The sequence below is a fragment of the Lampetra fluviatilis genome, chromosome 32, assembly GCF_964198595.1.
Source record: "Lampetra fluviatilis chromosome 32, kcLamFluv1.1, whole genome shotgun sequence".
In the NCBI taxonomy this organism is placed as follows: domain Eukaryota; kingdom Metazoa; phylum Chordata; class Hyperoartia; order Petromyzontiformes; family Petromyzontidae; genus Lampetra; species Lampetra fluviatilis.
Genome location: NC_136306.1, coordinates 1,635,704 through 1,661,534, shown reverse-complemented (window position 1 = coordinate 1,661,534; position 25,831 = coordinate 1,635,704). Strand labels below are relative to the sequence as shown.

The following is a 25,831-nucleotide window of genomic DNA, read 5'->3' as shown; positions in this document are numbered from 1 at the left end:
CTGTTCTTATTCTTTACTTTCGACCGTCGAGTTGGGAAATTCGGCAACATCCACATCGTTGCTGACGAGTGCCGAGAGCAAGCATCTGTCCTGATCTGGGATTTTTGTGCAAATTGCCACTGGAGAAATACCAACGTTGAGGAGCTGCTGGCTGAAACACGGATGACTCCTTTCACCAGTGAACACTTCATACATTCAGTTTTTTTCATGTTTGAATGTTATTTTCTTTATCCGTACCCAGGCATCCAAAAACAGTATTGCAATACTGCGTTAAATGAAAGACAAGGTCAGAGAGTGTTGATGAAAATTCTGCTGCAAACACCGATTTGTACGAAACCGATTTGCCCTTTCAGAATACAGACCACACTACGTCCATGCGTGGTATTTGCTGTAGTAGCCACCATTCTACTTAGACGTTTCATGTGCACAGCAACAGCATTTGTGGATGGCTCATGCTCATGACATCAAGATACCGAAGCGGCAGATTTCAAATACGCAACAGCTTACAGAAGGGCCTCCACCAGATAGGAAAAAATCCCCTGCAGGAGGGAATTTTAGCCTACTCTTCCACACTGGCCAGGAATCTCAGAATTGGTGGTAGTACCCACACTTTACCCCACCACGCATCATCCATGGTGAACCCATCGACACTACAGAGTGGGCATTGGTGGGGGGCGGGGGTTGATGACGTTCGCCAATTTGTTTCGACGGCCGTGCCGGGAGATCGGATCGACCCGGTGACCTCGGGTTCGCAGGTGCAGCGTGCCGACCCTGACGCCGCCATGCGTCGAGCAACTCGGCACTCACGACGGCGATGAATGCGAGTGTGTGCGTGTGTGAATGGTGGTGTAGCGGTTAGCGCGCTTTGCCACCAACCTGGAGACCCGAGTTCGATTCCCGCTCATGGCCAACACCAGTGACGATTATCTGAACCGGCCCTGGGCCTCCCCTAGGTCGAGGTGGGGGGCGAGGTGGGGGGCGAGGTGGGGGGCGAGGTAGGGGGCGAGGTAGGGGGCGAGGTGGGGGGCGAGGGGGGGGGCGAGGTGGGGGCGAGGTGGGGGCGAGGGGGGGCGAGGTGTTGGGGGGGGTGAGGTGGTGGTGGGGGTTGAGGTGGGGGGCGAGGTGGTGGGGGTGGGGGGGGAGGTGGGGGGCGAGGTGTGGGGTGAGGTGTTGGGGGGGGCGAGGTGTTGGGGGGGGCGAGGTGTTGGGGGGGGCGAGGTGTTGGGGGGGGCGAGGTGTTGGGGGGGGCGAGGGGGGGGCGAGGTGTTGGGGGGGGCGAGGTGTTGGGGGGGGCGAGGTGGTGGAGGGGGTTGAGGTGGGGGGGGCGAGGTGGGGGGGGGCAGTGCTTCCCACCAGCCGGCCATGCTGTGGTCCCGGTACAGCATGCGCTTGCCCACGTCCTTCTTCTGCACGCGCCGCGAGAACTCCAGCGCGGTGAACTCGTCGCCGAGCAGATGCGGCTGCAGGTGAGCCTGGTGGGGGGGAGATGGGGGGTGGGGGCTTAAGGGGGGTGGTGGTGGGGGCGTAAGGGGGGGTGGGGGCGTAAGGGGGGGTGGGGGGGGCCGTGTTTGCCGCTCGTTGTAGAGGTTCGCAGCTTGCGGCCTCGTCCCGGTTGGTGCGCTCACCGCTGCGGGTGTACGAACCGTACAGTACGACGCACCGTCTACTTCACAACGCAAGATGAAATTCCCCTGTGTGTGTGTTTGTTGACCTTCGTTCGCACCCGTACTTGGCCAACCCTTCACATCGGAGGTGCCGGGGAATGACAAACAATCTAAACACAAAAAAGCGGTTCTGAAGAAATTAGTTTTTAATCTAGATGATTTAAAAGTGTATAGCTCCAGTGGCTTCCTAAGATCGGAAGGAAGAGCATTCCACAGATGGCCGCAGAAGCACATCTGAAAGCAAGCGATGCAGTGACCACCTTGGTTCGTTGGTTAGCCAAAAGCCGCCGCTGCGAGGATGACCGGAGTTCACGTGATGGTTTATGCTCCTTCACGAGATCAGCAAGGTGTTGTGGTTCGTTTGTGGCAAGCACTTTGTGTGCAATGAGGTCATTGTGTGCCAGCGTTATGGTCGGAATTCAGAAAAGTACACACAAATGACTCAATTTGGATTCCACACGGCGACATCGCCCCCGACAGTAAAACAACGGCCTACTGTGGGTGTCGAAGGCCTGCGCCTTCTGTCGCGGTCACAGCCTCCCGCTAGAAAAGAGTGGCACGAAAAACCAAACGTGCCGAATTCTTTAACCTTGCGACGGAAGATGTGAACAGGAGCAGGACAAGAGGTGACACACAACGAGCCCGCCAAAACATTCGGGAGACATCTGTGAGAGCGACAATCTCGGAAGACGCCACTGATTCTGCTTGGGTAACTTTAACACATTGTCTCGTCTTCAGCCATCCTCGACTTGAGCTAAAGCGAGTAGCAGCGTGCCGACGTGACACCACCACTTGCATGCCCAGGCAATGCTGGGCTTTTTTTCCTCCTACGTAGAAATTTAAACTGCGGCAAGGGAACGCCATTTTCTGTCGCTCGCTCGTGGCCGATAAAGATCAAGAGCATGAGAATTGTTTTATTCTTTGATTTTGTGGTGAGAGGGGGGAGGAGAAATCTCCCCCCCCCCCCGAGCGGTAGTGGTAAAAAGCAATACCACTTGCGTGCGAAATGCGACGTTTGTGACCCCGTGTACTCATTCCACGCTCATGAACATTAATTATTAGCAGCAAATCCACTTTCCCCAGAGGATCACATCTCACACAAGGCGAGGAGGGGGTTTAACCTTCAAAACTGCCTTCCACAAGAAAAGAAAAACAATTTAAATGACGTAAAGCGGACAACTTATACACGATGGGAGTTTTGTTAGTGTGTTCACGAGGCTGCCAACTTGCTGTGTTATGGTTTATAATGCGGGTTCACGGTGCTCGGTCTCGTCGCTCCGTGAGCACAGAGCCTGATGGCAGACGAGGAAACCACCACTGCCACCGCGCACACGGTCATACAGATGGCCATCGCGATGCTTCCCTCCGCTGACAAAAATTAAGAGATTCCATTCGGGAAAGATAAAAAAAGAAAAAGACTCGTGCCCGTGCGCTGCCAAATTATTCTTAGTTCGCGTCGGCATTGAAATCCGCTGAGCCGTACAACGTGAATGTTAACTTGAACCGAACTGCGCTGTAAATGCAAGATGAGCAATTTGCGAAACGTATAATCAGCAAACGCAAAATTAAATTATAAATCTTGTTCACAGTGTAGCCCTGGCTAAAATGTGAAGGTATTTTCGAGAAAGCATTATAACATTGTCTCAAAGCCTTGCTTTGTTGCATTACATTTACCAATTTTACATAAAAAAATATGTTTGCAATAATGAATAAGCAAACATTGGATGTACAGTAGTAATCAGTGATATTCCTCTTATCTGTATACCAACTCATCGACACTCCTATTATCTGCAACCAAGAAGCCATCCATGGAAACTCACACTATTCGCATGACAATTCATCCCATGACGCGCGACTTTGCAACGGAGAAGAGGAGCGAGGTGGAAATGTATTCTCTTGTTTGTGTTTATCTGTGCATCATTGCTCGGATAAAACGAGTCATTTACCCTCCCCCTTGGAGTGTCCCCATTTCCCAGGGCTTGTTCCCAACTTAAAATCACCAAGAAGCTCGCGATGAAGCTACGATACCACGTCCCTTGCCGCCACCCGTCGTCACCGGGCAAATTCGTCGCCCCCCCCGATGTAAAAACGCGCAGTGCGGTGGCCCCGTTGCCCATTTCCCCCTGTGCGATGAAAAACTCCAACACGTTTGAATATTCACCTGCAGACGACTCGACTGGGAACACGCGCATCGGCAAACATTGCCCCATTTTTGCAAAACTATTTTCAGACTATGTCTATGAAAATATAGTGCCTTGACGATAGCCTCGTGCGAACACCAAATATACTCAATTATTACGACTAAATTCTATCAAACTGTGCTTCGTGGATTTCAATGGGTCACCTCTGCACACGTCTGGCTTAAGGTTGTAATAATTCAGACGAAGACTATTTGCAAAGATTCCATGTATAGCCTTAACAGACTGTTGGGGCAAGTGCCGTTAGCGAGCACCACTGAAGGCCGGCACGGCACACGAGGGGACGGGTGGCCAACACCACGCCGGGCTGCCTTTGTCTCCCTAGTGGCGAGGTTTACACACCGCACCAGGTACTCATATGAGGTTGAGTCGACCGAGGAGAGAAGGCCCAGGACAAGTCCAGGTATAATTGTCACTGGTGTTGGCCGCGAGTGGGAATCGAACTTGGGTCGAACCAACCGCTGCGCCACCGCTCCACCACAAACAAACACCACAAACAACCACCACAAACAACCACCACAAACAAACAACCACCACAAACAACCACCACAAACAACCACCACAAACAACCACCACAAACAAACACCACAAACAACCACCACAAACAAACACCACAAACAACCACCACAAACAACCACCACAAACAAACAAACACCACAAACAAACACCACAAACAACCACCACAAACAAACACCACAAACAACCACCACAAACAACCACCACAAACAAACAAACACCACAAACAAACACCACAAACAAACACCACAAACAACCACCACAAACAACCACCACAAACAACCACCACAAACAACCACCACAAACAAACACCACAAACAACCACCACAAACAAACAACCACCACAAACAACCACCACAAACAAACAACCACCACAAACAACCACCACAAACAAACACCACAAACAACCACCACAAACAACCACCACAAACAAACACCACAAACAACCACCACAAACAACCACCACAAACAACCACCACAAACAACCACCACAAACAACCACCACAAACAAACACCACAAACAAACACCACAAACATCCACCACAAACAAACACCACAAACAAACACCACAAACAAACACCACAAACAACCACCACAAACAACCACCACAAACAACCACCACAAACAACCACCACAAACAAACACCACAAACAAACACCACAAACAAACACCACAAACAACCACCACAAACAACCACCACAAACAAACACCACAAACAACCACCACAAACATCCACCACAAACAACCACCACAAACAAACACCACAAACAAACACCACAAACAACCACCACAAACAAACACCACAAACAACCACCACAAACAAACACCACAAACAAACACCACAAACAACCACCACAAACAAACACCACAAACAAACACCACAAACAACCACCACAAACAACCACCACAAACAACCACCACAAACAACCACCACAAACAAACACCACAAACAACCACCACAAACAACCACCACAAACAAACACCACAAACAAACACCACAAACAAACACCACAAACACCACAACAAACAAACACCACAAACAAACACCACAAACAAACACCACAAACACCACAAACAAACACCACGAACACCACAAACAAATACCACAAACAAACACCACAAACAAACACCACAAACAACCACCACAAACAAACACCACAAACAAACACCACAAACAAACACCACAAACAAACACCACAAACAACCACCACAAACAAACACCACAAACAAACACCACAAACAAACACCACAAACAAACACCACAAACAAACACCACAAACACCACAAACAAACACCACAAACAACCACCACAAACAACCACCACAAACAACCACCACAAACAAACACCACAAACAAACACCACAAACAAACACCACAAACAAACACCACAAACACCACAAACAAACACCACAAAAACCACAAACACCACAAACAAACACCACAAACAACCACCACAAACAACCACCACAAACAACCACCACAAACAAACACCACAAACACCACAAACAAACACCACAAACAACCACCACAAACAAACACCACAAACAACCACCACAAACAACACCACAAACAAACACCACAAACACCACAAACAAACACCACAAACAAACACCACAAACAACCACCACAAACAACACCACAAACAAACACCACAAACAAACACCACAAACAACCACCACAAACAACACCACAAACAAACACCACAAACAAACACCACAAACAAACACCACAAACAAACACCACAAACAAACACCACAAACAAACACCACAAACAAACACCACAAACAAACACCACAAACAACCACCACAAACAAACGCCACAAACAAACGCCACAAACAAACGCCACAAACAAACGCCACAAACAAACGCCACAAACAAACGCCACAAACAAACACCACAAACAAACACCACAAACAAACACCACAAACAAACACCACAAACAAACACCACAAACAAACACCACAAACAACCACCACAAACACCACAAACACCACAAACACCACAAACAAACACCACAAACAAACACCACAAACACCACAAACACCACAAACACCACAAACAAACACCACAAACAACCACCACAAACACCACAAACAAACACCACAAACACCCACCACAAACAAACACCACAAACAAACACCACAAACAACCACCACAAACACCACAAACAAACACCACAAACAAACACCACAAACAAACACCACAAACAACCACCACAAACAAACACCACAAACAACCACCACAAACAAACACCACAAACACCACAAACACCACAAACAAATACCACAAACAAACACCACAAACAAACACCACAAACAAACACCACAAACAACCACCACAAACAAACACCACAAACACCACAAACACCACAAACAAACACCACAAACAAACACCATAAACAACTACCACAAACAAACACCACAAACACCACAAACACCACAAACAAATACCACAAACAAACACCACAAACAACTACCACAAACACCACAAACACCACAAACAAATACCACAAACAAACACCACAAACACCACAAACACCACAAACAAATACCACAAACAAACACCATAAACAAACATCACAAACAAACACCACAAACAAACACCACAAACACCACAAACACCACAAACAAATACCACAAACAAACACCACAAACACCACAAACACCACAAACAAATACCACAAACAAACACCATAAACAAACATCACAAACAAACACCACAAACAAACACCACAAACACCACAAACACCACAAACACCACAAACACCACAAACAAACACCACAAACAAACACCACAAACAAACATCACAAACAAACACCACAAACAAACACCACAAACAAACACCACAAACAAACACCACAAACAAACACCACAAACAAACACCACAAACAAACATCACAAACAAACACCACAAACAACCACCACAAACAAACACCACAAACAACCACCACAAACAAACACCACAAACACCACAAACACCACAAACAAATACCACAAACAAACACCACAAACAAACACCACAAACAAACACCACAAACAACCACCACAAACAAACACCACAAACACCACAAACACCACAAACAAATACCACAAACAAACACCATAAACAAACATCACAAACAAACACCACAAACAAACACCACAAACACCACAAACACCACAAACACCACAAACACCACAAACAAACACCACAAACAAACACCATAAACAAACATCACAAACAAACACCACAAACAAACACCACAAACAAACACCACAAACAAACACCACAAACAAACACCACAAACACCACAAACAACCACCACAAACACCACAAACAAATACCACAAACAAACACCACAAACAACCACCACAAACACCACAAACAACCACCACAAACACCACAAACAAACACCACAAACACCACAAACAAACACCACAAACAAACACCACAAACAAACACCACAAACAAACACCACAAACAAACACCACAAACACCACAAACACCACAAACAAATACCACAAACAAACACCACAAACAAACACCACAAACAAACACCACAAACAACCACCACAAACACCACAAACAACCACCACAAACACCACAAACAAACACCACAAACACCACAAACAAACACCACAAACAAACACCACAAACAAACACCACAAACAAACACCACAAACAAACACCACAAACACCACAAACACCACAAACAAACACCACAAACAAACACCACAAACAACCACAAACAACCACCACAAACATCCACCACAAACATCCACCACAAACAACCACCACAAACATCCACCACAAACAACCACCACAAACAACCACCACAAACATCCACCACAAACATCCACCACAAACAAACACCACAAACAAACACCACAAACAAACACCACAAACAACCACCACAAACATCCACCACAAACATCCACCACAAACAAACACCACAAACAAACACCACAAACAAACACCACAAACAACCACCACAAACAACCACCACAAACAACCACCACAAACATCCACCACAAACAACCACCACAAACATCCACCACAAACAACCACCACAAACAACCACCACAAACATCCACCACAAACAACCACCACAAACAAACAAGTGATTTGTATGCTCTCACAATGCCCTGCCTGATGGAGACCAAAGAATGCGGACAGGTGACAGAGGTTATTTTCACCGTAATGGCAGCACCTGTCATCCAGCCTTCAATGAAACTAAAGATAAAAATATATAAATGACCAAGACTTCTCACTTCTCAGCCAGCGAGTACTGAGAACTGGATTGCCGCTCGGAGTAAAAATATCGTCGTGCATGATGAGTTCATTATTCTCCACGAAGTAACTTCAGACGGTGCAAAGGCTTCACTGACGCAATCATTTGCAAAAAAATCCAAGACCGGGCTATTCTCCGGACAGCCCCCTTTGACACATGCGAGCTGAATGTCTGCCTCACTCTGCCATCCCACTGGCAGACTAACGCTGGCAGGGCAGGTGCTCCCCGCCACAGTCAGCTGACACTGGGGGGTGCCCTCTGAAACGTTTGAGAAGCCCCGGCGCAAACGAAGGCGGCTCTATTGAAATCGAATCACGATGATGATCGTAGCGCGCAGGATGGAGAGCGATGCACGAAGAAGGACGCTCACCAGAAACTGCAGCCTCTGTCGCTCCGTCTCTGGGGTGAACTCTGACGATATCGAGATGATCTCTCCTCCCCGGATAATTATTGCCCTGGGAGCAGCGAGGGAACAGAAAAAAAAACCCAACAGTAAAAAAAGCAGAGAAACGGCACATTGCACACACACACGCGCACATGCATTAGTAACACTGGGATATCATTTAGCCAGGAAAGCCTCACCAAGTCCGTAAGAAGATCTGGTTTTGAGATATTTTGACAAAACCTGTTGAGGGAGTGTGTGTCACGTGGGAGGACACTCGGGCACGCAGATAAACACAAAAGCATACGAGGGGCTAAGGCTGAGGGGCCCACACGGATGGGTTGACGAGCCCACCTGCTGCGCTGCCACATCATGATCATGTCACACCCCACTGCACGGTTGGCTACGTACGGCGCGAAAGAAATTCAACATACGTACGTGGGTACATACGTGTGCCACCACCCCCAGTCCGTATCTATATAAAAAACATTGCATTCCTGTAAACTGTAAAAGTGTCGAAGTTGATGTTCATGAATGTGAATTGAAATCACGATACCAAACTTAAAATCATGATTCTGTTGTGCGGTTATGTGGCCAGGCTCATTCTCCCACTCCCCGGTGAGCCAACGCCATTGCAATCAGTGCGTTGTTAAAACGCACGCACAGTGCTCCTGGGCTGTGTCAGGTGGTGGGGGGGCCTTAACAACATTACGTGGGATGACCCCAAAATCTATTACGAACCTCCAGTTGATGTGCATTTAGGATTTTCAAATTATACGGGGAAAGTCAAGAGTCTTTCGGAAAATTAATGGTAAAAAAAACTTACACCAACTTAAAAGTTACATTAGGCTTATTCTTTAAACAACGTTATATAGCCGCAAATTGATTTCACATTTGTGAGTATCATTCATTACAACAACTTTACTCCCGTCTGTGCTTTGAATGTCAACTGTTCAAAAGCGTGGGGCGGCCGCTCCGAATCTCCCCGGCCGCACACGCAGTGGCACAAAGATCACACGCGCAGCAAGCAGAGAGCGATCGAATGCCGTTGCAGAGAGCGATCGAATGCCGTTGCACGGAGAGATATTGCCGCAGGGGGTAATTACAAACAGAGTGCTGAATAAATCCATGGCAACACAGGCATAATGCCCAGCCACTTGTGTTTTTGTCGGCATGGAGAAAACCCCTTTGGAAGGTTTGAATTTCACTGCTTGAACTTTTAATTTCCCGAGAGACGGGAATGACTTTGCATAACGAAGGCCCGTGTAGTCGTGACTTGCCAACGTGAAGCTGCCCTGTGCTCACCCACCAATTCGTGGATTAACAGGAAACCTTTCATGTAAAGTACGACTTATTACGTAAATTAAAACCACATTAATTCTTTATTGTGTAACCTGCTCTGTACGTGAATCTGCACCGTCGATAAAAGACTTTGAAATAAGAGATGATTGGGGCGGTTGCCAGTGGGATTAGACAGTTAATAACAACAACGACCATCCAATTATAATTCTGTGTAAAGGAAACACAGCTTTCATTTGCATTCTTATAGTTCTCGTGTTAATATTTTTGTTTCAACAATTTACAGTTGAATGCAGACGCAGCTGATAGTGGCCCTGACCTGCGTAATATTCGCACAGGCCGTTGCAGGTCTACGGGAAAATGCCTCGTGCTTTTCTCTTAAAGGTTATCAAGGCAAAGCCTAAAAATGGGTTGTCTTGCTGCAGAGTTTCAGGCACGGCAACATTTCAAAGGGCAAGGCAGCCAAATGCATTATTCTGGATGAATGAATTCTGTTATCAAAATCCCCTGTCGTCGCCGCCTGTGATAGAATTCTGCTTACATTACAATGGCTAATTTTGTTTTATGGCATTGCATTAGCAGTGGTTCAAAAATAACCAAAAAAAAGCTATGCATTTTTACATATCGCCGACAACACAATAGGGATACAATTAGGGAAAAGATGACAACCCCGGGGGGAGGATGCACGTACATTGTTCATCCAACTTTGGAGCAAGAGACTATGAATGGAAGTATTAACCGATTGAAAACAATAATTAGAAAGTTGCATTTCAAACACAACTAGAATTTTCTTTTCGACATTTAATTACTGTCAATGACACGCGGTTATTTCCCCTGCATTTACCAACATATTAATCGAGACATTCGGTCCATTCATTGAGCCCAACATATTTGCAACAAAATTAAATTTGCTCATGCCAGCGACGTGACGTCTGCGCTGCACATTTGGCGCCTAATCAACAAAAGCAAAAACCTTCAAAAGACTTTGCAATCAAAACATCCAATTAGAATGGCGTTGGCTCGTTGGCAGTCACGGTTGGCCCTTGGCTTAATAATCTCTACAAAGGGGACAAGCATGAAACATCTTCCTTGGAAAATATTTTTTCACAAAGGACAAAGTTAGCGGAACACGACAGTGGACGTTGGATGGACTACGCACGCGCGCTGGAACGTAGAGCTTCGTGTTTTTCTTTTTCCGGCTGCAGCAGCCGTTGCCTGCAGTCTAAAGGTCATTCTCGTGATAATGGGAGAAGCGGAGATTGGGAGGAAATTATGAGAGAAAACACCGAGAGAATATCTCGCAGAACCCATGGGTTATCTGTTACCGCGCAGAAAGTAATTTCCTACACAAAAGACGATATCGCCACGGACAGTGATTATTCGTGGCAATCAATGCACGGCATTCCCCCCCTTTTTTTAGCTAAGCAGGACCACAAGCGCTGGGAAAGTTTTAATATAACGTGATGGTGAGGACTTGAGTAGCAGCCAAGAAATGCAACGCATTTGAGAAGACCGACTGATGAGACAGCAGTGAAATATTACATCGCTGGATCATGAAAGATTCTGACAGCTTGGGGTCGGGCCGACATTCAACAGTGAATTGATCATGGCTGCTGATGATTTACCGTTTCTATACACGTGTATCACTACTGTGTCAGGAGTGTACGAGCGTAGGGACATATGACGTTACTACTGTGTTGGCTCTGCACGGGTGCTGTAGGTGGGCGTCACGGAGGTCGCGTCAGGCCGTGACACTCTGCGTGAACCCGACAGGACACGTGACCGGACAAAGGGGGGCGAGGGGCCCCAGGGGGGAGCTTGGGGGTCACGTGGCTGGGGGCCCAGATCTTCCTGAAGGATCTGGAAGGGGGGCGTGGCCGAGGGCGGGGCCAGCCACGTCGCAGCAGTTATAAGCGGGGTGTGAACAGAGAGCGCGGCTGTTCAACCCCAGGATGAAAACGCCATCAGCGGTCCTCGAGTCTCCGATCTTCGTCTGTGACCAGGCAGCCCGTTAACCTGCCCTGGTCACGTTATGTAGTATTCATTCCCCGAGTGTTAGTTAAATTAGGAACGGTGGTCACCACCTTATGAATAGTGTTCACGTTGGTTATTTTTTTTTCTACCTACGTGACTTTACCGAAAGAGCCAGAGTATGGATTCCTGCAGTCACGAAAGCTTCAAATCAAGATCAAATCAAGATTCACGTTGGTTGTTATGTTAATAAATAGTGTTGCCTCCAAGTTGAGTGTGCGCCTCAATTGAACCCATTACACACGTACAACGATAATGTAAGAAAAATAAATATTTTTTTCTGCAGGGCCTATGCTATGAGTTTTAACACCTATGGTGTATGCATGTAAAAAAGCAATCAAAAATACAAGTTCAATATTTGCCATGCCTGGACCTGTCTTCATAAAAAAAACCTCAACTAAACATCTATACTGCACTAAACATATATATTGATCAGCTAAACGTTTACGACTCAGCTCAACGTACATCACAAACAGAAAGTGAGCAACGGCACAACACAGGCTCCTGCTGAGTCCTCAGTGGCGTTGCCACTTGTGCCGGAACACGAGATCTAAGATAACCTCGCAAGCATACGCATTTGTTTCAGTCGTCCAAGACCTCTCTCCCTTTGAAGTGGGCACTACAGAAACATGTTGCGAGCTACCCCATGGAACAGGCAAACAGAATAAACGACGAGCGATGACGCGGAGGCCTGCGTCGTCAGATAACTGCTGGAAGGAGCTGCTCCCCGTGGGGAGGAGCCGTGTTGGTTTTGGAGGTTGTTTGAGCATCCTTTAGTACCCTTGTCAGTGCGCAGGGCAGGTTCAAATATCACTTGCCACTGATGGAAGCCATGGGTATGTATGTGTAGTGGTGGTATTGACGTGCGCCGACTGTGACAGTGATAGATCACGGGGCGGCGCGGGGTGCGGGGTTGGGCACGCGTTGTGGGCGTGGTGTGGACGCGCGCGCCGGGAGTGACAGATGACGGTGCGGCGCGGCGTGAGTGGTGAGGCACGATGAGATGTGGGAAAAGAGGATCGTAGCCAGCGCCCGGCGATTGGTCGAATAAGTGGGTGCTCGCAGCGACGTCCGCAGGTGGGGTATAAAGGGGGACGCGCGAGAGCACTCGGGGAGAGTTACCCAGTTGAAGACCCGAAGACGGAGCTGAAGACTTAGTCAGTGGCGTTAGTCGCCGAGTAGCTAAGTGGATGTTGGTCATCCGAGTAGCTCAGTGGCGTTAGTCGCCGAGTAGCTAAGTGGATGTTGGTCATCCGAGTAGCTCAGTGGCGTTAGTCGCCGAGTAGCTAAGTGGATGTTGGTCATCCGAGTAGCTCAGTGGGCGTTAGTCGCCAAGTAGCTAAGTGGGTGGTTGTCACCCGAGTACTAAGTGGATGTTGGTCATCCGAGTAGCCCAGTGGCGTTAGTCGCCGAGTAGCTAAGTGGATGTTGGTCATCCGAGTAGCTCAGTGGGCGTTAGTCGCCAAGTAGCTAAGTGGGTGTTTGTCACCCGAGTACTAAGTGGATGTTGGTCATCCGAGTAGCTCAGTGGGCGTTAGTCGCCAAGTAGCTAAGTGGGTGTTTGTCACCCGAGATACAAAGTAGGTGTTAGTCACCTGTAACCAAGTTTGATAAAATAAAGAGTGTGTTACCCGTGAAGTCGTCTCCCGCCGAGTTACTACACTACAACTGGCGTCAGAAGTAAACCTGTCTTCAAGAAGTATGGACACAAGGAAGACTACCCGTACCCACGAGCGAGGTCGGGACGACGACGGCGTACAGGGGACACCAACCTCGGGAGGAGAGGACGAGGAGTGGCCGCCGATGCAGCACCTCGCGGTGATGGCCGACGCTCTGCTTGCCTCCGACACCAGCCTCCAAGACGCACACTCCCGGTTGGCGGAGTTGCTGCTCGCCGCCGCTGCAATCTTGGCCGAGATCTCCGTTCCAGCGGGCGGGAAAACGGCTGCGGGGTTGGAGGAAGGAGCGAGGCTGGCGGGATCCCGCCAAAAGGCGCTTCGCGCCAAAAGTCTGGAAGTTCCCGCCGTTTTTGAGGGGCCGCCATTGATTGGCGGGAAAGACGGACGCCACGTGGCCGGACACCTCCGCGCAGCGCAGCCCACGTCATCAGCGCGCGCCGGAGCCCTCCATTTTGCGCCTGACAACCGAGCCGACATTTTACACAACTCCAGCGGAGCGCGGGAAAATCTCTCCGACGTCGACGACGATCGGGTCCTCCAGCAAAGATTGCCCGCGCTGTCGGCGTTCAAGGCGGATGGGGGCGACTGGGGAGCCTTCCAACGAAGGTTCCTCGCTCATCAGGAGATGTCGGGGTGGTCCGACACCACTGCCCTGCGTGCGTTGCCAGCGATGCTTGACGACGACGCGCTTGCAGCCTTCACATCTGCTGCAAGGTCGTCCCGCTCTACGCTCCAGGCCGCACTACACCTGATGGCGAAGGTGTTCGGGCCGCCCTCCACGTGTCGCCACCAGTTCTACGATCGGCGGAAGGTGGCTGGGGAAACGACGCTAGCCTACCGCACGGCACTACTCGCCTTGGCGGACGCAGCTTTTCCCCGCATGGATAAGGAGGGGAAGGACGCCATGGTGACGGAGCAGCTGCTGGTGTTGGCCCACGAGTTGGGGGTCCCCATCAACGTGGCAGACGAGATGGAGATCTGCTCCCTGGCGATCGCCACGAGCATTCACGCGTACGAGGTCCTCAAACGCAAGCCGGGGGTCGTCTGCAAATGGCCGGGGAACGCGGCACTGGCCGCCACGATCGCCGAACCTCAGCCAGCTGCGGTGCAGGAGCAGGCCTTCGCTGCATCGCGTCCGGGGGAGTGGAGAACGGGAGGTCGTTCGCCCACACGTTCGCCCCGCAAGCTGGAGCAACCGAAACCTACGACGTCCGTCGTCTGCTACAACTGCGGCCTTCGGGGTCACGTCGCAGCCGGGTGCCGGGCCCCGCGTCAGCGCGCCGCAGGACCACGTCGGGACGACGACCAGGGCCACAAGTCATCCCAACAAAACCCGGCAAGTCACGGCATCTCACACGTTCGGTCCACAAACACGGCACATTCGGGTCGCCGCTTCGCGGTGGGGGGTTCGCGGCTGGGTGCCGGGGGTTCAATTCGGCGAGGGGGGTCCGTACGCGGCCCGCAAGCAGTCGAGTGGTCCGAATTGGCTCACAGGATCGTGGCTGCGTCGGCCGGGTCGTCCGTGGTAACGGGGTTCATTGACGGGGTTGAGGTCCGGGTGCTTGTTGACACGGGTGCGTCGGCCACCATCATCTCGGACCTTATTTATAACATTCTTCCCGTCCAAAGTAGACCCCTTCTGCCGGTAGACGTGCCATTTTATGCGGCGAATGGGGGATCCCTGGGGATCATCGGCCAGATTCGGGCGACTATTTGCATTGGTGACATTAAATTAGCCGGCCCTATTTTTGTATCATCATCGCTGGCCGTTCCCTGTTTGCTAGGTACGGACTTTTTGTCAAAAATGCCCATCAAAATTCTTATAGATCAGGCCTGCATAGAGCTTCCGTCAGGTCGGCGGGTTGCCTTCTTGTCGAGCCCTACCAAAGTGCGCACGGTTTGTGCGACGGTGCAGGCGCTGGCGACTCACACTGTACGGGTGCCCCCGGGATCGCAAATGTTAGTACCCCTTCGGTTCAGGAAGCCACTCGAGGTGGGTGCGGAGGCACAGGGGGTGCTGTTGGGGCCGTCAAACAGAGCCAGTAAGGGCCTCGACTTAGCGGTTGCTCAAACCATGGTGAGAGGGGACAGTGAGCCGTTCGTAATGGTCCTGAATACGGGGTCGCGGCCGGCCGTAATTGCGCAGGGAACGGTGCTGGCTCACGCCGCGCCGCTACCCGTTGAGGAACGGCTCGTGGCTCAAGCAGATTTCACTGTCAAGTCGCATCCTCAAAGTGATGAGGGGACTGAGTGGTTGGACTCGCTGTGTGCGGGTTCAGATAACTTGTCCGGGGTGCAATTGGGAGCATTGAGGGGTTTGCTCATCGAGTTTGCTGACGTGTTCAGCAAACATAAGTACGATATCGGCTGCACTGACCTGTTGCGCCACCACATAGCTACAGGGGACGCGGCCCCTATTCGTCAGAATCCCTTCCGGCTCAGCCCGGCCGAGAAGGAACATGTGCAATCGGCGGTTAATGATATGTTGGCGGCAGATATCATTTCGCCCTCTTCTAGTCCGTGGGGTGCTCCTATTGTCCTAGTAAAGAAACAGGACGGGTCCTTGCGGTTTTGTGTCGATTTCCGCCGCTTAAACAAAATCTCGATGGCGGATGCGTATCCGCTCCCCAGGATGGATGAGTCGCTGGATGCCTTGGCGGGAGCGCAGTTTTTTTCCACACTCGATCTGCTTTCTGGATTTTGGCAATTGCCACTCGATAACGAGTCTAAACCTAAAACTGCTTTCCGAACACCTGGGGGCCTATTTGAATTCAACCGTTTGCCCATGGGCTTACATTCCGCTCCCGCCACGTTCCAGAGACTCATGGAATTGGTTTTGTCGGGGCTCCAATGGGATACCTGTTTGATTTATCTTGACGATATTATCGTCTTTAGTCGGACTTTCGAGGAGCACCTCCAGCGGCTGAGAGCGGTGTTCCTCAGGATGCGTTCCGCTAAGCTTAAATTTAAACCGGCTAAATGTTTTCTGCTTCGGGAATCGGTCAGGTATTTGGGCCATATCGTGAGTCGTTCAGGGATCTCGACGGACCCTGCTAAGACGCATTGCGTCAGCTCATGGCCAACGCCAACCTCGGTCACGGAGGTTCGTAGTTTCATTGGTTTTGCCTCCTATTACCGTCGTTTTGTCAAGCAATTTGCCACCATAGCCAAGCCCCTGCACGCTTTGACGGCTAAGGGTGTGAGGTTTCACTGGGGGGCGGAAGAGGAGGCTGCGTTCTGCTCCCTCCGTGACGCTTTGGTGCAGGCTCCCCCCTTGTGTTACCCCGATTTCACACAACCGTTTTTGCTTGACACGGACGCCAGCAATACGGGTATCGGGGGGGTGCTCTCACAGGTGGTCGGGGGGGTTGAACGGGTGGTCGCCTACGGTAGTAGGGTTCTTTCCCCCGCAGAACAACGCTATTGCGTAACTCGTCGTGAATTGTTAGCCATTGTGTTTTTTACACAGCAATTCAGGCCGTATCTTTACGGCCGTCATTTTACGGTCCGGACGGACCATGCGGCTCTACAATACGCTATGCGCGTGGCACAGCCATCGGGCCAATTGTCCCGATGGTTGGAGGTCCTTCAAGACTACCAATTCACGACGATTTACCGCAAGGGGTTGCGGCACTCAAACGCGGACGCCTTGTCGCGGTTGCCGCCGTGCACGGACTGCACATGTTTGTTGGGATCAGCGCGGTGCAAACCCCCGGTCGCCGGCACCCCGGGAGTTGCGCTCGCCGCCACTGACACCCCGGGAGAGGACGCCCCCACGGGGAGGGATTCGCTGTTGTCGTTGCCCCTCATTGAGTGGGGCCGCCTCCAGATGTCCGACAGCTCCCTACTTACGCTGCGTCGGAAAGTTGGCGCTCCCGAAGAAGGGGAGGCGCGGGTCGGTTCCTGGGTGTGCAGACAGGGCCTTTTGATGAGGTGGGACAACATGTCCCGGCGTCACGTGCTCGTTGTGCCTGTTGCTATGCGGGGTAGGGTTGTTCTGGCAGCTCATGAACGGCTCATGCATCTGGGTTTTCACAAAACGCTCGCCCTAATCCAGCGAGACTATTATTGGCCGGGGATGGGTAACGACGTGGCGAATATTCTTAAGGGATGCGTAGGGTGCGCCAAAAGGAAACCGCCACCATTGGCAGCTAATCCACCGCTGCAATCCATTCAGGTTTCGCGTATAAACGAATTGGTAGCGTTGGACATCTTGGGGCCCTTTCCGGTTACACCAAGGGGAAATAGGTTCCTGCTGGTTGGCGTGGAATACTTCACCCGATGGCCTATGGCATGGCCGCTCGCCAACCAGTCGGCTGCGGCGGTGGCGGACGCCTTTGTCCAGGGTTATGTGTTGGACAAGGGCGCCCCCGAACGCTTGCTGACGGATCAAGGGAAGAATTTTTCGAGCGTTTTGTTGCGCGAGGTGTGCGACCTGTTGGGTACAAAGAAAGTGCGTACTTCCCCCTACCACCCGCAGACTGACGGGATGGTTGAGCGTCTGAACAGGACGATTACGTCTATGTTGTGCCAACAGGTCTGCGACGATCAGGTTGATTGGGACTTACAGGTGCCGGGGGTACTCGCGGCCTATCGAATGGCCCCTCATGCGGCGACGGGGTTTTCCCCATTTTTTCTTATGTATGGGCGGGAGGCCGATCCGGCCATGGACGTCCAACTGGGGATTTCCCAGCCACGTGCAAAATCTAAATTGGCAGACCACATCAAATTTAATATCGCCAAATTGACTGAAGCGCGGGAGGCGGCAAGGTTGAATTCGCGGTCGCGGCAAATTGCAAACGAGAAATTGCATGAGCGGAGGGTGCATACGCATGATTGGAAACCAGGCGATAAGGCCTGGCTGCATTGTCCACATGCACCGTTGGCTACGTCCCCCAAGTTGTTGAGACCTTGGAGGGGACCGGTGGAAATTGTGCGGGTTGCACGACCCCAGAGTATACAGATAAAATGGGGGAAACGCCGTTGGTATGTGCACCCCTCCCGACTGAAGCCCTATGCGGCACCGTGTGACCCCGTTCTGTGCCGTAACGACCGGGCGTGTGATGTGACCGTCGACTCGGGGAGGGAGGTGTCGCAGGCTGCTCCTCACGTGTTTCCACCTGACCCACCCCCAGGTGCCTCGGGCTTGACGGCTGCTGACCGTCGGGAGCCTGAACCCCGCGGCACGCACGGGTCCTCGGTGCCTGGCCGATGTCTTTCTGAACCGCCGGCACCACCGGACGTTCAACCGCGTCTGGTGCCGTACGACGGACCGGCAAGGCGGACTCGGGCTAGGGCTCGACAATTTTCATGAAGACGTTTTTTCTCTACACCGAGCTCGCCCGGTGTTCCCCTCTGCCGGGGTATTGTCCCGTTGTAGGGACGCTCGGAAAGAAGGGGACACCGCACGAGTCGAAAGAAAAAAAAAAATTTTTTGTCTATTTATTTTCCTTTCTGCATACACATTGCTATTGTCACTCGCCGGTTTGTATATATTGTTCTATTGTCGCGGTGGCATTGGTTGATGGTTGCTGATGGTAGTGTTCGCGTCGTGTTGTGTTGTTACGTTAGTTGTTGTTCTTGTTGTTGTGTTGTGTTACGGGGCACACAGGGCGGTTTGTATATTTTTATAGCAGCCGGGTCGGCTGCGAGCTATGTGGTAGGGGGTGATGTAGTGGTGGTATTGACGTGCGCCGACTGTGACAGTGATAGATCACGGGGCGGCGCGGGGTGCGGGGTTGGGCACGCGTTGTGGGCGTGGTGTGGACGCGCGCGCCGGGAGTGACAGATGACGGTGCGGCGCGGCGTGAGTGGTGAGGCACGATGAGATGTGGGAAAAGAGGATCGTAGCCAGCGCCCGGCGATTGGTCGAATAAGTGGGTGCTCGCAGCGACGTCCGCAGGTGGGGTATAAAGGGGGACGCGCGAGAGCACTCGGGGAGAGTTACCCAGTTGAAGACCCGAAGACGGAGCTGAAGACTTAGTCAGTGGCGTTAGTCGCCGAGTAGCTAAGTGGATGTTGGTCATCCGAGTAGCTCAGTGGCGTTAGTCGCCGAGTAGCTAAGTGGATGTTGGTCATCCGAGTAGCTCAGTGGCGTTAGTCGCCGAGTAGCTAAGTGGATGTTGGTCATCCGAGTAGCTCAGTGGGCGTTAGTCGCCAAGTAGCTAAGTGGGTGGTTGTCACCCGAGTACTAAGTGGATGTTGGTCATCCGAGTAGCCCAGTGGCGTTAGTCGCCGAGTAGCTAAGTGGATGTTGGTCATCCGAGTAGCTCAGTGGGCGTTAGTCGCCAAGTAGCTAAGTGGGTGTTTGTCACCCGAGTACTAAGTGGATGTTGGTCATCCGAGTAGCTCAGTGGGCGTTAGTCGCCAAGTAGCTAAGTGGGTGTTTGTCACCCGAGATACAAAGTAGGTGTTAGTCACCTGTAACCAAGTTTGATAAAATAAAGAGTGTGTTACCCGTGAAGTCGTCTCCCGCCGAGTTACTACACTACATATGTATGTATGCATGTTGACCTTCTTTCCCGCCGTACGTAGCCAAACATCCTAATAGGAGGTGCTGGGGGAAGGACAGCAAACTAAATACAAAAAGCAATTCTCGTGTGCCGTGCCGGCCTTCATAGGTGCTGCTCGCTAACAGCACTTGCCCCTTCAGTCTGTTAAGGCTAGACGAGCGATCTTTGTCTTTGTGTGTATATATAGGATTCATATACTGTATATAGGAATCATATATATATATAATTCATACCATCCAGGTGGGTGGAGAGAGAGGCACACAATTGGAAGATTGCGAGTTCACAATCCTGGTTGGGGGTTGACTCAGCCCGTCATCTCTCTGGGGTCGATAAAATGCTGACCTCTTTTGTGGGGAAGTCGGCACAGTGGTCATCCTGTGGATAATCTTGCCTCTGCCATTGGAGTGTGGAATTGACACCACTGGCTCAGGCCAGTAAATGTGAGATGACCATCACCTCAGGAAACCACTTTGACTTTTTATCTAAACAAGAATATTATTGCAATGTTTTTTGCCACACTTTTATATCCCTGTTAATTTCCATTTTTCTGTTTTACACTTTGTTTGCACGTAGAATTAATTATTCTTGGAATATTGTATCCAAAAGTTTCGTTTGACAACAAGGGGCTTCCATCAATGGATTTCACCAGGAAATATAAAAAGACTGAATGATGAGGCCCTGACTGGGACTTGAACCGATGACCCAATGATGGTATGTTGAATTACTCTATGAAGCGAGCACGAGTCCTTTTTGTTCATACCACGTGGTGGGGCGAGCCAACATAGTTTTTTTCTCACAGAAAACAAATATATTGTTTAAAAATCATCACGAGAATGAAAATGAGATGTTTCATTATTGCAGACAAGTCCAATAATTTTATGATTCGTTACCCGAGAAATGTGATGCATAAAAAAAAAGCTGCCAAGAGGCTTGTGTTGTGTTACTGTAAATGGGCCACTGAAAATAAATATCAGTGGGTTTCTTTGGCAGTGATTTGAGGGAAAGCAACCTATGAACAACGTTGAACTCTACAGAAATCACGACGGACAACGCAGAAGAATCGTGCTGCGGAGTTCTGACGGAGGAACCAAGTGTGCGGCGCTTTTTATGTGCGTGGCATTTGCTCACGTGACTGTGAAGGCGAGTAGAGAGAAGCGCACAGCGCAGCCGCGTGCACAGCCCTCGCGGTCGTGATGCTGCCGCTGCTGTCACCGTGCTGCACTCCCCATGTGTTTTCAGGTTTGCCGCGTGACGCTTCGGGTTGTGACGCGTGACGGTAAGCGTTGTGCTGCGTGACGGTACGAGTTGTGCCGTGTGACGGTTCAGGTTGTCAATGGCGTCCAACACCGAAGTCAACTTTTTCTTTAAAAAAAATGGCAGGAAACAATTTTTTATCAGATTTTAAGTCGGCATAGCATGCGCTAACCTACGAGTCATTAAACTTTGTTGATACAACGATTGCTTATCTCCGGTTTCAGAGGTAGGTAGGGGGGGGGTAACGTTGAGGGTGAGAGGAATGGAGGAGGCAGGCCGAGCCCACGGAGCCGAGCGGCGCTTGAAGTGCTGCGATGGGAACTGAGCTGGGAACTGAGCTGGGAACTGAGCTGCACTAGATAATCGGGGATTCAAACTCACGTTCTCATCAACCGAAGTATGTATGTATAGTATGCTGAACTTCTTTCGCACTATACGTTGCTAACCACGCTAATCAGAGGTGTGGGGGAAGGACAACAAACTAAACGCAAAACGTAGTTTCTAAAGAAATTGGTTTTCAATCTAGATTGAAAAGTGCATAGCTCCAGTGGCTTCCTAACATCGGAAGGAAGAGCGTTCCAGACGGCCACAGAAGCGCATTTGAAAGCGCGCGATCCGGTCACCATCTTTATTCGATGACAGACCAAAAGCAGCTGCGAAGATGACCAGAGTTCGCGGTTTATGCTCCTTGAAGAGAACAGCGAGGTGTTGTGGTTCATTTGTGACAAGAACTTTGTGTGTTGCAATGAGTGCGACCTAAAGGGCCAAAGTAATTCACGAGATACTTTTTGGTTCGGCCATGCAATGATCTGGCCGAATTTGTGTCAAAAGACCCTTCCCACCACCCAACACAGCCGGAAAATGTAATTGATCGTGGGGACAAGCACCTGAAATTATCCTCGTTTCAGCCTCACCGGCGAGTTGAATGACAACTTCTCAAACCCACGCGTTAAGGAGCGAGGCGTTTGTTCATATTTGCTTGGGTAACATTTGCTGCAAATGTCTGGGTCTCTTCTTGAATTACATTACGCTTCATGATGTTACCACACCACTGATTTGTATTGTGCCGGACAGCGTATGTCTGAAATCAATATTCAGCGGAAATAAGAAGCATGAGGCAAGACGCAGCCAGAGAGATTCATCCCAATGGTTCATCCCAATTTCCGCTAAAAATACTCGGCTAAGACAGAGTTCTTGGGAACAGGAAATTGACACTTAATTCGAATTAATGACCAATTCCCCTTCGCTGTGCGAGCCGATCGAGTGCAAGAGATCACACTGCGAGGATTTGCCAGGGGGAATTTGTTTTCTCTCCAAGGGAGGCGATCCATCAACAGCGAGCGCCGAGGGCAATCGAGTGACTCAAGACTGAAAATGAGAACCAATGCAAATTAAAACAATGTAGTTGGGCACTGGGTCGGTCACTGATATCCGCCCCTGAATGTTTTCCTTCACCGTGAACGTTCTCACGTTCTCACACATCAATGTACACACAGTCCCTCTCACCTTGTGCGCACGGTATGTATGCGTGTGCGTTGAACTTATTTCGCACCGTACGTAGCCAACCGTGCTAATCGGAGGTGCAGGGTAATGACAACAGCACTAAACACAAAATAAGTTAGAAAGAAATTAGTTTTCAATCGAGATGATTTAAAAGTGGCTTCCGAATATCGTAAGAGCGTTCCAGACGGCCGCAGAAGCGCATCTGAAAGCGTTCGATGCGGTGACCACCATCTTTGTTCGATGGCCACTCAAAAGTCGCTGCGAGGTATGAAAGGTGAGAGTTGCCTATGGCACGTAGCAATGTGCTGCCTATGGCTGGTCAACTTAATTTTACGTGATAATCGCGATTGAAGGGAACAGATCTCCACTACGCTTTAAAGGGTGTCCAGGACAGCGGCGTTAGCGAGCGCCTCTTTGGACAGCGAAGGGGCAGTGGGATGGCAACACAAACAGCGTGGATACTCATGACCACACCCACACCGGCCACCCGTTTAGGGCTGCATGGACCTATGAGAAGCGCAAAGGGTCGCTGGCCAAGATTAATAACAGAGCGGCAGCCAATGAACGGACCGCATTCGAGACGACGTCGACCGGGGAGATGGAGCGATGGGGTGGGCACCTGGGGTGCGGACGCTGGGTGGATCATTACGTCGTGTGGATTAAAACTAAAACGAAACTATTTTTTATTTCACCAGGTAGGGTCCACTGAGCTCTTTTTCAGAAACGACCTGGCTATTACAAATGATAGCTCAACCACGTGGCTTATCACGTGCACATATACTGCTGTAGCTAAACACTCTGAATGCATGACGTCGATTATAAATCCACGCGACCATGGGGAGAAACAGACACACAAACTCCAAATATACAGCAGCAGGCGTCAGGTTCGGGATCGAACCCACGACCTCCTGCATACGAGGCGAGGTAGTCAACATCTCCTAGCCACCATGGCTGATGGACAACGCCCATGAGGCGGTCGGGAGGGCCCCACCTGCTGTCGCCGGCGTTGGCCACGTAGAGCTTCCCCAGCATGAACATCACGGTGAGCGCCGTGCAGCCGCCCGGCACGTGGGACTTGGTCTTCTCTCGCTCGATCTGCACGTCCTGCGCACAAACAACACCCCGGCGGACAGCAAGCGCTGTTAGCGAGTAGCACCTACGAAGGCCGACACGGCACACGAGGGGGTCGGTGGCCAGAACCACGCCCGGCCACCTTTGTCGGTTCCGATGTTTACGTACTGCACAAGGTACTCATTTGAGGCTGAGTCGACCTAGGGGAAGCCCAGGACCAGTTCAGATAATCGTCACTGGTATCGAACAGGAATGGAACAGGAATCGAACTCGGGTCAACAGGTTCATAGCGCAGAGTGCTAACCACTACAAGACCGCTCCTTGCAGATACCCACGCACGCACAGACACATATGTACCACTGCACTGACACCACACCTTACATCAAGCAAGCATAGGATGGTACTCATATTCACCAGTAGCTCTGAAAAAGCAATCATCCACATTCCTATGGCAAAGACTCTTGCCATAGGAAGTTTGTTCTCCTTCCCCCGCACCTCCGATTATAAAAGTTGGCTACGTACGGTGCGAACGAATTCAACATATACACACATATAAAGGCAGTTTATCCAAATTCAACTGCAGACATGCCACAAAGAGGTATTCAAATTATTGACCCAGAGCGATGATGGGCTGAGTGACCACCGATTTAGACATTGTGCAAAGTTAAACTATAAAGTACACAAACGGCGGTGGGCGCACGCCTGCAGCCCAGCACTGTGGAGGTGGCAAGGGTTGGCGGATAACACAAACGTTGCTAAACTCCCTTCCCTGTGGGCATCGAGACGTCATACCCTGGCTTGCCAGGACAAGGCGGTACAGCAAATGTGGACTAATCTCCATCTGTTCCGACTCTCTACGGATTGCGTTGCCCACTCCATGTCTGGGTTTTCTCCGGGTGCTCCGGTTTGCGACCACAATAATTGGCTGAAAACATCTTCATTTAGCTGCACCTCCACGTGCTAGGGTTTGTTCAGTTTCATAAGATTTCGTTTTCGCGAATGACGCTAGATCGGTTTTGTGTAAATGTCTCAGAATGCACAGATGTGTGACGTATATCTACTTCTCAACCAAGCGATTTATCTATCCTCAAGACAGCTGACATTTTCAGGTTCTTGCGTCAAATAAAAGCCACAAATGGCATGGCGATGTGAGTGACAAATTCCATTTGTAATATTCTACGACTGTGGACCTGGTTTTTAGGGCCTCTGCCCCTGTTGGTAGACTTTGATTGTGGGATCTGTGCCATGGACCGGAGAGAGTTGACCAGGCAGGAAGGAATCGGAGCAAGGTGGGCGATGCTGCTGCTGGCAAGCTCAACTCCAGCCACGACGGTTGGGACAACAATCTCAATCAAAATGACCTAAAACTTCAGTAACATAACACAATGGGGTAACATGGTGGCAAGATGTTAACTACCTCGCCTGGTATACAGGAGGTTGTGGGTTTGAT

At 50.3% G+C, this 25,831-nt stretch overlaps 1 protein-coding gene across 1 annotated transcript in view; it reads right to left on the bottom strand.

Moving 5' to 3' along the window:
- The window catches only part of LOC144943615 (protein phosphatase 1H-like), a 104,412-nt gene that overhangs the window by 33,297 nt on the left and 45,284 nt on the right, over positions 1–25,831 (bottom strand). The window contains exons 5-7 of the mRNA XM_078871232.1: positions 24,302–24,414; positions 9,021–9,105; positions 1,354–1,472 (exon numbers count right to left, since the gene is read on the bottom strand). Coding sequence (XP_078727358.1) covers positions 1,354–1,472; positions 9,021–9,105; positions 24,302–24,414 — 317 coding nt within the window. The remainder of the gene's footprint in view (positions 1–1,353; positions 1,473–9,020; positions 9,106–24,301; positions 24,415–25,831) is intronic.